Source organism: Mya arenaria, chromosome 2, assembly GCF_026914265.1.
Source record: "Mya arenaria isolate MELC-2E11 chromosome 2, ASM2691426v1".
Classification (NCBI taxonomy): domain Eukaryota; kingdom Metazoa; phylum Mollusca; class Bivalvia; order Myida; family Myidae; genus Mya; species Mya arenaria.
Genome location: NC_069123.1, coordinates 64,602,795 through 64,616,765, shown reverse-complemented (window position 1 = coordinate 64,616,765; position 13,971 = coordinate 64,602,795). Strand labels below are relative to the sequence as shown.

Here is a 13,971-nt window from a genome sequence, read left to right as displayed (position 1 = left end):
TTTTTTTATCCGGATCGGAAAAAAACATGATTGAAAAAGCGTATGCTACGCTGTTTACTGACGTCATAAAGCGCAGTACATTTCAATCACTACTGACATCAAATAGTTCCTCTATTTTTATGCGTTTTTACGATTATTTATTGTCAATTTTGATTAAAAAAACTATAATCATATACTACTGGAAAATAGACAATAAAAGGTCACATGGTTTAGTTGATATGTGGGAAATTTCAACCTTTCGAAACACTTGTAGATGTCTTCATCTTTGCTTTAATAATGTAAATCAAATACATTTCTGAATATTAGTCATTAGTGAACCTTTTAAAACTACAACAAAATAACAATACATCTTATACTTGATTTTATTCTTTAACTACCATAATCTAGAACCAAAAATGTGCATACTCTATCCATGTTTGACTAGCAAACATAAACGATAAGTTATACAAGAATAAATAAATCAATCACATAAACAGTTGTCAATAAACAAACAACACACTCAGGTTAGGCAAATATAACAATCAAATGTACTGTTTTGTCAGATTATCACCACAGTAGACATCTAAAAATGCATTTTATACGGTTTATTTTTATTCGAATCTCGAGTTAGTTCTAAGAAAAAAGCATCCCGTAACAGAGTTGGTGGACACATGGCTCAGAATGGTATCATACAAGCCTAGGTGTTAACTGTTGAACAATAAGGCTAATATAAACTCAATGTATTGAACGCATGACATTCTTTCAAGGGTCTGTTTACTCTTGGACTAATTTAAGGATATTAGCATGAAAATCAACTATGTTTCAGCACTGCCGAATTGCAGGAGCTATACATATATTTGAATGCTCGAGTAAAACGGCGTTCTCACTTAACAGAGATCAACGAATCAACTTTCAAATTATTTAACCAGTGTTCATTTGCTTTCAAAGAGTTTAAGCCTATGATACAGAAGCAGAGATGATATACAAGCCAGCATGTTTTTTTCTTATACAGCACAAACAAAGCGCCAAAGCTGTCATCTATATTTTTGCACTTTCTTGGACAAGATCTGGTAAAAGCAATTTCTAAATCGATGAGCATCGGAAAATTTAAAATTATTTTTGAATCACTTTATTCGTTTTTGACAATTTATGTGACTTTATATGAGCTTACTCCCCAAAATGCTCATGCAAACAGATTTGCTCTGTTTTTAACAAATACAAGTGCAAATATGATAATAATCAATACCATAAATTATACTAACAAATATACTAAACTTAGTAGAAAGACACATGCTTGCCGAATAGGCCTCCCTAAAAACTCAATGTACCATATTGTTACAAGCTCACTCGCTACAAGATGATGCTAGTTTCCAATGACTCGTATCAACTGCATTTGATAGGCATATATCTTGTTTATACTGAAGCTCCATGGAGTCTGTCACTACTGTCCCAGTCTACTGATCCAGCCATCCAGTACTAGATATTTTTATCATGAGTTGTAATACCCAACAACTTCACAAACATGGAATGGACACCATTGTACATGAGTAGAAGTTAACAGGAGAAAAACAAACACATATTGTTATTAATGACAACACATCATATGCTTAATTATTATGACACAAACTAATCAGTGATACATGGATAGAAGTATCTACTGTAAGTATAACTCATTTAAATATACTTTCCACTTTTTTCTTAACAGTAAATGGTTCAGCAGTTGCATGGGGTTTCATTGGGATTTTGTGTCGTTTTCTGGGCCAAGTGAATGTATCATAGCCTCCTGCTTTCACAGAGTCTTGGTTTACAGGGGAAGGTTCCTTGGTGAAGTTCGAGGTGTGAGACTTTTGCACCCCCATACCATGGCCTGCCGCTCCCTGTACAGGCTGTAGAGCACCCTCATGTATGGAGGCAGACATTCCTGCTCCGGGAATCTCGTTTTCTTCATCCTCAAACTCATCATTGAAGCTCATGTTGGAGAAAGCTGATTTTTCAATGTCTCTATCTGCAGGTCTGGGACTTCGGGAAGGCTTAGCTTTCTGATGTTTTATCTTCTCTGTCAGAGCAAACTCGTCATCATCATCCGAGTCATCCGAGTCATACAAATCTTTGAACTTCTGGTAATTTGGTGAGGGGATGTTACTGTTTGTGTCTCGCATTTTTGAGGACTCTCGTTTAACATTAGGGGGTAAGGTTGCCAGAGGCTTTGTATCTGTGAACATTTGCTTGATTTCTGGTTTGGTTACAAATTGTTTATGTAAGCTGGTCACTTCAGTTACTGTACAGACGGTTTGATAAGGGATTTTTTGGAATGCAGGATTTTTATTAACACTGGTTTCAGCAGATTTATTCACTAATGTTGAAGATTTAGAGTGCATCGAATCAAATGGTACAGCTCCAAATGAGTCTTGAACATGCTCTGGTCTGAAATTGAGACTGTCTGCACTGAAACTATTGGTAACACCATTTCTATGATCTGGATAAGATCCTTTTACAAAGTCACAATGTGGGGAAGCTGAGTGCAAAATTGCATCTGTAGAACTGGAAGACCTTTTCATGAATGGAGCATTGCCAAAAATGTCATTTACCATCTCACCACTGTCACTGTCATCACTCCTGGCCAGAAGTCCCTGCCTCATATCTCCTCCAGAACTGTGTCTTTTGTTTCTAGCTCTGGCGGCAGGGGTTGGCTTTTGGCTGTCATCTCTTGTGGAGGAAGATTTCGATGGCAAGCGTGGCTTTGGCGGAACCATTGGTTTGCCTGCTACTGCAGGTTTTGTGATTTCTGTCTTTGTGTCAACAGCTGTGTGGAGACCAGAACTTGGCCTTTTTCTGCGTACAGTTTTCTTCTTAAATGGTGCAGCTCCAAATATGTCAGTGGTCTCAGACCTGAGGTCAGGGGAGGTGGGTACTGATGTGTAAGGGGAGGAGATGTTCTCAACCTCTTCCTCCTTTAGTTCAGGTGCCTTTTGTCCACTCTGGCTTGGACCTTGACCACCATATGCATCCTCAAGCTCATCATCATCCAGCAGGGGTCTGACCCCATGCTCATGTCCAATGATAGGGTCCGGTTTCTCTGGAGGGGTGCTCTCAACCTCCGGCTCGGATACGCTCCTTCTAGGGGCAGGAATGGGCACATGTTTGGGAGTGGGATCATACTCTTGACTGGAGGTTGAAACCATGGAGATAACATCATGGTCTTTCTTTGTAAGATGAGCACTTGGCCGGCTTCCATACTCATCATCTAGTTCTCTGTAATAAAATTCAGTGCCTTTCAGTTCACAAATACCATCCTCATCTGCATGTGAGGAGCTTGACTCTCTTCTTTTACGAGGTTTGATCACCTGTCCAGATGGTGTTATGTGAGTATTCTTCGGTAATGGTTTTTGTACTGTCAAAGTGTCAGTATGATCTTTAGCACTTTCATCTTTTATTTTCTTCACACTTACTTGGTTATTACTAACTTTTGATTTCTTCGGTTTAGCAGTTCTTTCATTGTCTTCATCATTTAACAGTTTGTTATACTTTTTGTTCTTGTTTTTCTCTTCATTGTCATCATTATCCTTTACAATGAGTTTCTTCCCCTCTCCTTGGTCATACTCATCATCGCCAGTATCGACCAGTTTGTTATACTTGGTTGCCATGGCAAATGCTGCCCGGTAGAGTGGGTTGGAGGAGAACTTGTCTCCTGTGCGGGGCTGCGGGGCCTCTGTATCCATGGTATCACCAGTGTCAGCCTCATCCCCATCACTCAAATCACTGTCTGTCTCCAAATCTGGAAGTACAGAAGAAGAAAATGTTATGGTAAAACTTACTTTACCTTGCACTGATAAACAAGCCACTGACGTCCAATAGAGCTTTTTATGGTTACAAGCATACATCCAGTTTTTAAATCAACTATTCTTGTGATTAAGAAGCATGTCTCGATGTTGGGGGCAAACAAGTTAATTGCCATAGATCCATAGTCTGATAAACGACCACTCAGCCATTGCCACTAGTCAGCATAACTCGTAGAACTCCATTTTCTATTTATTCAAATATCAAATACACGTTACTTCCATATTGGTTTACGTTCATTTTTGCACTTGGGTTCTACACATTTTTTTGGCAAGTAAACGTTATTCCGCTGTATAAGCCCAGAATTTTGGATCTACTATATAAGCCCAGAATTTTGGATCTACTGTATAAGCCCAGAATTTTGGATCTACTGCATAAGCCCAGAATTTGGGATCCACTGTATAAGCCCAGAATTTTGGATCCACTGCAAAAGCCCAGAATTTGGGATCCACTGCATAAGCCCAGAATTTGGGATCCACTGTATAAGCCCAGAATTTTGGATCCACTGCAAAAGCCCAGAATTTGGGATCCACTGTATAAGCCCAGAATTTTGGATCCACTGTATAAGCACAAAATTTTGGATCAACTGTATAAGCCCAGAATTTTGGATCCGGGATCCACTGTATAAGCCCAGAATTTTGGATCCACTGTATAAGCCCAGAATTTTGGATCCACTGCATAAGCCCAGAATTTTGGATCCACTGTATAAGCCCAGAATTTTGGATCCACTGTATAAGCCCAGAATTTTGGATCCACTGTATAAGCACAGAATTTTGGATCCACTGTATAAGCCCAAAATTTTGGATCCACTGTATAAGCACAGAATTTTGGATCCACTGTATAAGCCCAGAATTTGGGATCCACTGTATAAGCCCAGAATTTGGGATCCACTGTATAAGCCCAGAATTTTGGATCCACTGTATAAGCCCAGAATTTTGGATCCAAACAAAATCTATGTATTCTAGATAAACCCAGCAAAATTGTGTTGTTACTATACACTAAAAAATTTCTGAGAGGTTTATTTGTAGCTGAGAACAAGACCACCCTAAATAGAGGCCATAGCACGTATGTTTTGAGACTTGTTACTAATGTGCCTATTGTGAACACTTGTACCAGGTTTCATGCCAACATCTTTTAACAATTTGAGAGTTATGGCTAATATTACAGTTTTTTTCATGACAATGATACCTACAATATAAAGGTTAAAACGATATTTCATTGACGCAAAACAAACAAACAATAAATAAGAAACTCATTTTTGGTTAATAAATCTACTGTATTCTGTACATATCACAAATATTGCACTAGCTCTAATCATTGGCAAAGAATGTACTGTTGGAAGAAATCAACAAATTCCATAAATTATGCATCATTTAGAAGTTTAAGCAGTCCCATCTTGCATACACAGATACTTGATAACCATACAGTGCTCCTATATATGGTTGCCTATTATGGGATCATTGGGCTGATCGTTCAGAACTACTGTCAATTTAACTTTCAGATCTGTATTGTTCTGGAAGTTTTACCTACACACTAATGATCTACAGTATTTCTAACATGACTTGAGACAACTGTTTCAGCTGTACTTGTTGTTATTCAAATATATGAGAACATAATAATTCATATCTCCTTTAATAGTTACCAACCCTGTCGTTTATCACCCTGTTAACTTTCCAAAGATCTGAACAATTGGCCTAATGAATGTTATTGTTTACATAATATACTCATATGTTAAGTAGCCCACCAGTATGATTTTCGTCTGTGGCTAGATTTCCATGTGCAAATTACCCACCAATGACTGGCCGGCAATTACCCACCAATAACTGGCCGGCAATTACCCACCAATGACTTGCCGGCAATTACCCACCAATGACTGGCTGGCAATTACCCACCAATGACTGGCCGGCAATTACCCACCAATGACTGGCCGGCAATTACCCGCCAATGACTGGCCGGCAATTACCCACCAATGACTGGCTGGCAATTATCCACCAATGACTGGTCGGCAATTATCCACCAATGACTGGCCGGCAATTACCCTCCAATGAATGGCCGGCAATTACCCACCAATGACTGGCCGGCAATTACCCACCTATGACTGGCCGGCAATTACCCACCAATGACTAGTCGGCAATTATCCACCAATGACTGGCCGGCAATTATCATGGAAATAGTTCCGTCATCAATCATAGAGTTATTACAATGTTATGAAAACAAGGCAAGTTCAATGCATAAAAACAAGCGTTAAGACAAGTGTGTAGCTTGTTACACTATAAACAATCAAACCAATTGATTTCAATTATAAACTGTATTAAACAAAATGATCAAAATTACAGGACATTACCATTTTACAATACATATATGCACATCATGTTATCTACAGACCAATTAGAATCATGGGATGAACACACATGTGATGAAGACGTGCGTTTAACAGCATGAAGAGAAGATGAGTAGGAATTTTTAGGTGATGCATGAAAATGTTATTCAGTAGTTTATCATTTCACAAGATTTTCAAACAAAATGAACATAATATATTTTTCACTGACAATGGAATATGCAAGACATTCAAAGACTTAACTTTTCCAAAAAATAGTTAATATAAACTAATGTTCTTACAAGTAAAATGTTCACAAAACAGTTATTGTTTATATATATATATATATATATTCAAATGCAGAAATTCTGAGAGTCACAATTCTTCTCTTTATTCTTAAAGCTGCACTCTCACAGTTTACCATTTTTACATTTTTTTTGTCTTCAAAAGTGCAAATTTTTGCGTAAATATCTGCAAACCGATGATAATAGATTGCTGACAAAAGATCAAATCACAGATTTTCATATTTCCGTTCGAAAATTATGTTTTATGCCGTTACTAACAGTTTAGAAAAATGCATAAAACATTTATTTTTGAACTTGAATATAAAAATCTGCGAACTAATTTTTTGTCAGCAGTCTTATATAACTGGTTTCCATGGAATTTCGCAAAAAATGGCCCATTCCAAGACATAAAATGAAAAAGTTGTTAAAACGTTCAATCTGTGAGAATGCAGCTTTAATGCATTTTCTAAAGAATACAAAATGACAGATTATTCTATATGTGGGTGTCAATAAAACAGAAAGACAAATCTGGATTTTTATACATAAAACGTATAAAGAAACATCTGACATAAATGGGCGCTTATTTAGAATACATGGGTATACAGACAACCTTTGACTTAAAACCACATATATATGACCAACAAGTATGTAATACAGCCTTGTAAAATAATACCCTGCCAAACCACAAAAACTTATGGGCTAGAAAAGAAATGTAAAAAACAAATGGTCAAAATGTAAAAAATTACAAGAGCACTATAAGTGGATGTAAACGCTCACCTGTTGTTTTCTTTTCTTTTTCCTTTTAACAAGGGATTTAACTTTTTTAACAATTATTAAATTATTAAAGCCCAACTTATGGCCCTTTCTGGACAAGTGCGGATTACATGTGTACTATGTTTCATGGGAGTATCTTCACTAGTTGGGAGTCAGGTCCATGGTTAAATTTTGCAATCCGCCAATATCAATGTAAAACCCCCCCAAAAAAACCCGAAAAACATTCATACTTAACATTAAATACTGCAAAAATATTGAGATAGAATAATACAAGAAGGCAAAATTGGCAAAGGCTGTGTCAAGGTAAGGCTCAGATATCCCAGATCAGATACAGCATTTAATATGCAAAAAAGGAGAGAATAGATGAGCTGCATAGTGCGATTTTGGGCCTTCGGACATAATGGTTACAAATGAAATAATCATTAATAAAAAATGCCAAAAATAATGATTTTTTCTATGTTAATCAATTTCTTCCAAACTTCTATCTTTTTAAAATTTGTCATTGGTGCATCATTTTCTCAACAATTTATGACCATTGGTTTACTCATGTTTCCATGCAACCATGGATTTCGTCCCGACATATTTTGACCAGATTAATAGTCTGTGTTTAAAATGACCGAATGTATTAAAAATACAAAAATGATTCATTATTTTTATCTAAATTAATGGTCCTTGAAGATTCTGTGATAAGAAAATAATCTAAATTATAAGCTAGTTGCAATATTGATACATTAATTTTGCACGTCATTTGAATAATGTGCTTTCCTTACGACGTCATTTGAATGACGTCAAATTTAGTATTCAAAATGTGCAATACATGGTCTTACTTGTAAGCACGTATCTTACGTTATTTAAGTGATATCATCATGAAATTTTCAGAATATATTCCTGAAATATCATTTCATTCAAATACCTTAAAACAATGTAAAAGCAAATATGTCCCAAGGCCCAAAATCGCGCGATGCGGCTCATATATCCATTATACAGACTTATATATCTGAGCTTTTTCAACCACAGTCTTAAGTATACAATACTGCATTGAGTAAAACTCTTCAGTAAAGTTAAGTGCTTGTACCTATAATCAAAAAGAGTGTTGAATTTCAGCTTTAAGAAAATTATGCTCGGTCTGTAGGGTTTTACAATCATAATATAAATGGGAATATTAAACAAGTTTTTCAAAATTAATGCAAACTGGTTTGCTTTCTCAAGATTGCTTAGCTGCTTTTAAAACAAAGAAGTCTTACAATTTCCTGCAAAAAGATTCTCTAACAACTGAATTAGACAAAATTAAAGTACCTTAACAATTCTGAACTTAAAAAAATGTAATTGTAAATCATAGTATGAATGGTTATAATGACTAAATGTAAACACAAGGTGTAGTACTCATCAACACATCAACAGAGGATTTCTCAGATGTAAAACATACTTTTTGCAGATTGTGCAAACGTTGGGAAAATGCTAGAAGTATATTTTTATTTAATCCTTATTCCAAAACTGATCTCATCTTCTGGTGAGGAGAAAGACATATAATTAGTTTCAAAGACCATTTTAAAAACATTTAACATTATCATTGAATTACAAGTAGTTGGGATAAAATCTCTTCCAAGGCATTAGACTATGGCAGCCCTTTAAATTTGAAAACCCATCCCTACTCATTCCTATGTTTGTATGTACGCCGTCTCAGAGCTGCCACTGTTCCCATATAGTACCGAGAGACTTGCCATGACTGTGGTGTATGTCACACACCAACTCTGTAATGACGCCAATTCATACATGTCAATTGTTACATGTGATTAAAATGACAGTCATGGGGATGATATTTCATCATAAATAATCAAAATGATTGAAAACCAAACAAATAATGAAATTTAAAATTCCCAAACCAGACATCACATGAGTTAAAGTATTTTTAACACGATATATTCAAAAAGAGTACAATGCATATATCTATATATATATATACAAAATCTATACTTTAAGTGCATGAAAATCATATGTCCTTAAATACTGCGATTTCATTGGAAATATATGTAACTTGTAAATGCTTAACATTGTCAGCAAACTTAGGAATAAAATTTAGCCTAATGGAACTCACAATTAACAACTTAAATTAATAAATATTACGTTCATATTTAAGAATATAAAGACAACCCAGTAATCACACTTTCAAACACATTTTTCTTAATTTAAAATGCAAGTAACAATCAGAAACCAGATTTACAACAGATGCATGTATAATGCTAGCACACAGATCCTCTATAACAGTCTCACGCCATCCCAGCACCATCTCCATACACAGAATATTTACACAATACCAAGGGCAGTAACTCTGGTAGAGAGTAGGGGCTGTAACCCTGTATAGAGCAGGAAGTGTTGCCATCTCAGGGGAGACAACTGTACAGTGGGCGCAGGCAAGGAGGGGAGGTAACCCATGCATAGCATCTCTCATCACAAGGTGTTATCTAACCTTGGCTCCTGCAATGCCAATGGAGAAACTCAGTTTGTTTGCCTGTGAAAATGTGGACAGTGCCAACTCATCATGATAGTGGTATAAATGGAATTTAGGGAGTGTTTGATATGTGTGTGTGTGTTTTTGCACAGGAGTACTTTACTGCATGCCATAGGGAAATACAATGTTTGTCGATTTTTATCCTGTATGATAATAATCTGGTAAGGTAAAAAATTAACTAAAATCTAAAAATGGGTTTTGATTCATTTCACTTGAACATGTTTTACAAAGGCAAACAAATATTTCCTCCAATGGCCCACAGTTTAAAAACATACATTTTGTATAAACAATATTAAAATCATACTACATAATGTACATTTAAAATCTCATATCAAATGTTTTGAACACCTTAAAGAAATTAATACCTAAAACAATACCTAAAAACATTCTTTGCCAATGACGGGAGATGGTAGATTAGGAATGAATGACTCAGTGCAGAAGAAGAGTTCACAGAATGAAGGAGTTGCTTCAAGAAAGGTACAAATCAGAAGATTTAGAGTAAACATCAACACAAGACTATACATACATCATGTCCTTAAAACATTTTTTCATCCATGTATTATGCACATTACATGCAGATGAAAGTGTAGATGAAAGATTCTCATGGAAGAAAACAGCTTGACAGACAAGACACGTCTTGGAGACAGCAGAACGGGACAAGACAGTGCAAGGTGTAAATGTAATATTGTCTCACCATGTTTCTTGAAGGGGGCATTTTGGAATGGATCAGTGGAGGAGTCAGAGCCAGACATAACCAGGTCTTCACGGCTCTTCACGTTCGATATACCTGTAAAATGCATACAAAATCTGCTCAGTGTACAACCACTCTCAGATCATTTCACTGTTCAACTTCTTCACTTGTAACAAAGGATGATATGAAATCAATCAAATATCAAAATCATTACTCATAAAGACCTACAACCAAGCGTATGCAACACTTCAAAGTTGTCCACAGTTTAGAGTCTATATATAGTTTATATTAAAGCTAGTTTGCAGATTTAAATGATTTAAAAGGTTAATAGTAACTACTGGATAACATTGACCAATCAATAAACGTTTTGGCTCACCTTTGACCAAACCAATGAATTAATAGTGTTATACAAATGCCTGCAGGTAACATCCAGGGTAACCAAGCTTAATTGCTTACTGCTATTGGATCCCCGGCGTAGCTTGTCAAACTCCTTCCCAAATATTGAGTCCTCTGTTTCATTACCAAAGTTATCCTCCTCAAACGGATTCCACTCATCCATCGACATGGTCCTCGCCATTGATGCCAGTGTCCTGGAGGTAAGAATAAGGTAGGTTGGGCTTTGTGATAAATACGGGTGATAAATAACCTTCTGTATGCCCTTACTGTCTTAATTTTACCAATATCATTAAGCACAAAATTATTGAAAAAACACACACTTTTACAGGTTCTAAGAATGAGATTTTGTCAAGAGTCGTAAAATTATGTCATAAGTATTAAATTTAAAGTGATTTTGATGAGTACAGGATTTTTTTCCAACCATTTTCACATACATCGTGGTAGAGTGCAAAAGTTTGGTCTTGTTTTGTGCATCTTTGAGGCCTCTTGGTAATGTTGACTCAGGTATAAGATAGTTTATCAATTGAAATCAAGCTTTACCATTTCTGTGTTTTGAAAAAAATAAAAATATATGAATAATATACATTAAACTCCGCAGCTAAGTGGTAAATTAAAATAGTACAATTATTAATCATAATTTTCAAGTATGTATTTTTACAAGGTTGATTTATGGCAGGTCTTTACCAATGGAGTTTTGTAACATTGCAGTTTAAATCAAAACAAGAGCTGTCACTATAATTGACAAATGCCCCTGATATGATACGCAAGTGTGGTGCAAAGGTCATTTAGAATGGAAAAAAACCACAAAAAAACAACGTGTGATCTTGACCTTAGAGGTAGGGACACTGGTCTTGCATGCGACACATTGAATTGGAATGTCAAATATGTGTGGCAAGTAATTTTAAAATCTGTCCATTCTTGAGAAAGCCCAGACACAACCACCTATACTCTATGTCCTTATATGCAGCATTCCATGTAAGTGTCACACCTGTCTTTAGAGGATGTGACAAGGTGGTGCATATGACATGTCAGCTTGGTGTGTCAAACACATGTGGCAAGTTATTATAAAATCTGCCCATACAAGAGAAAGTTACAGCCAGGACACAAGAAGTTGAGCTTGACACAAGTACGGACGGGCAGACAAATGGAAGAACCAACTGTTCAGGGGCATAAAAACACATCTGATTCTACACATTATCATCAAAATTAAGCAAAATGTTTTGGAATTGCCATTTTTTTTCTTCAGAATTTGTGTATTCCATTGTTTAAAATAAAGGGTGACTGACTGTCCATAAAGTGAACGTTATTCTACATAAATTTGAGAAGTTTGTAAACATATTCATAGAAAAATTAACCAGGATGTTGTATATTCCTGGCAGCTTACCTTGGTGGTGAGTTGACAGGACTGGTGGTGGCTGACTTGGACTTGTGATCAAACACAACACTGAGTGAATCGCCCCCGGTTCCTCCATATGCCCGGAATGCGCTGCCCCGCCCGCCCATCCGGTAGCCTGATGTGTCACTCACATTGCGCCGGTGACAACGAGGCGCTGGTTTTGGGGAGGTGGGTGGTGTGATTGATATCAGAGTTTGACTGGTTGTAACCTACAATGGAAAAAGAAAAATGTTAATATTATACATAAACATATTTAACAAGAGATTTGCCGAGAGAAGAATATGCTTGTTAGTTAGTGATGGTTTTCAGTATAAAAAACATATCTCAATAATTATTAAAGCCTTTTTATACATAAATAAATTGACATTGCAAACTTGTGTACATAGTTTCATTCGTTATCTGTTTAGCTATGACTATGGTTAAACTTTTGCATGGTGATGCCAATGACTACTGGAATGCTAATACATCCAGTCCTAGTACAAATGAGGGTCATGCATAACACTTTAAAGCTTAATGACAACAAACAAATGGCATCAAACAAAAGATGACATGCTTAGCACATTTTTACTGCTGTGTTATTAATATTACAATACCTGTTTTGGAGGTTTGGGCGGTTTATTTGGTATTGTTTTGAGGCGAGCCTCCTGGAATGTTTGCTGATTATTCTGGTTGGTGTTTGTCTCACTGTCGCTGAATACAATCAGCTGCTCTTGGTGCCTTGAGTTTGCGGCCTGGGTGGGCACAGCACCAGAACTAGGGCCTGCAGTTGTCGCCGTGGTCACAGGGGCGGACACCTGCAGCCGTTCTTGAAGTAACAAGTTAAACTGATCCTCGTCCGACGACTCTGACGGCCGCGACCGCTGGGCGGCCTGCTGCTGCTGTAGCTGCTGCTGCATTATCAGGTATTGCTGAAAGTGAGCACCAGTAAGCAAAGGATTTAATTCCATGTTGCCAAATAAAACACTATGTTAATGTCTTAAGAAAAACTTGTGTTTTATTGACACAAATACTACACAGTATTTTATTACCATTTTAGCAAAATGAGCTTGCACTGGTTAAGAATTAATTGCTCATCTGAATTTAAAATTGTCCACTTTACAGACTTTACTACTATATAACTTAAAAAATGCAGTAAAATCCTATTTTAACCTTTAAAAGCAGTATGCAGGCTTTAGTTTTATTGCATTTTCACATGACATACAGTATATTTTCCTAAGACAATGTAAAACAGTTATGCTCATCAGTGTTTTCTCAAAGTTTTTGTGTCCTTAAAATTGTGAAAATAGTAAAACAAAGCCTAAAATTGTGAAAGTATCATGTAACATTTTAAACAAAAAAACAACAGATAAAAGTCACTTAAAGATGCTGGATTTGAAGAATTTAAAGAGATAAAGACTGCATTTAAACCTTTTTTGTACTTGTTGACTCCTTAAGAGTTTCTTTTTGGGAATGTGAATGGGGCTGGATTTAGCCCCATTTTCAGTACAAAAGAAACCCTGGTCATGTTCAAAATGTGTGTGACTAAGCGTACCTGTCATGGACGCTTGGGAGGTTTATTGGAAAAAAAATGCCTTTTGCCTACAACTGTAGTTGTGTATAAAGTTTGTTTGTCTTGTTTTTACCATGATTGGCTTCTAATGCCAGAGGTGTGAACTTGAAATCAATATGATATACACAAGTCATATATCAATTGGGGACATACTTTCTGGGACTATAAACAAGCCCCGTAATTTTACAATATAGGTTATTAGACAAAGTGACATCCAATAAATTTCAGTTATTTTTAGT

At 36.3% G+C, this 13,971-nt stretch overlaps 1 protein-coding gene across 2 annotated transcripts in view; it reads right to left on the bottom strand.

Moving 5' to 3' along the window:
- Positions 1–344: 344 nt before the first annotated feature.
- LOC128222377 (BMP-2-inducible protein kinase-like) overlaps positions 345–13,971 on the bottom strand; it is a 30,606-nt gene continuing 16,979 nt past the window's right edge. For both annotated transcript variants that reach the window (XM_052931361.1, XM_052931355.1), the window contains exons 13-17: positions 12,777–13,091; positions 12,172–12,392; positions 10,848–10,981; positions 10,395–10,487; positions 345–3,754 (exon numbers count right to left, since the gene is read on the bottom strand). In XM_052931361.1, coding sequence (XP_052787321.1) covers positions 1,650–3,754; positions 10,395–10,487; positions 10,848–10,981; positions 12,172–12,392; positions 12,777–13,091 — 2,868 coding nt within the window. In that variant the 3' untranslated portion in view covers positions 345–1,649. The remainder of the gene's footprint in view (positions 3,755–10,394; positions 10,488–10,847; positions 10,982–12,171; positions 12,393–12,776; positions 13,092–13,971) is intronic.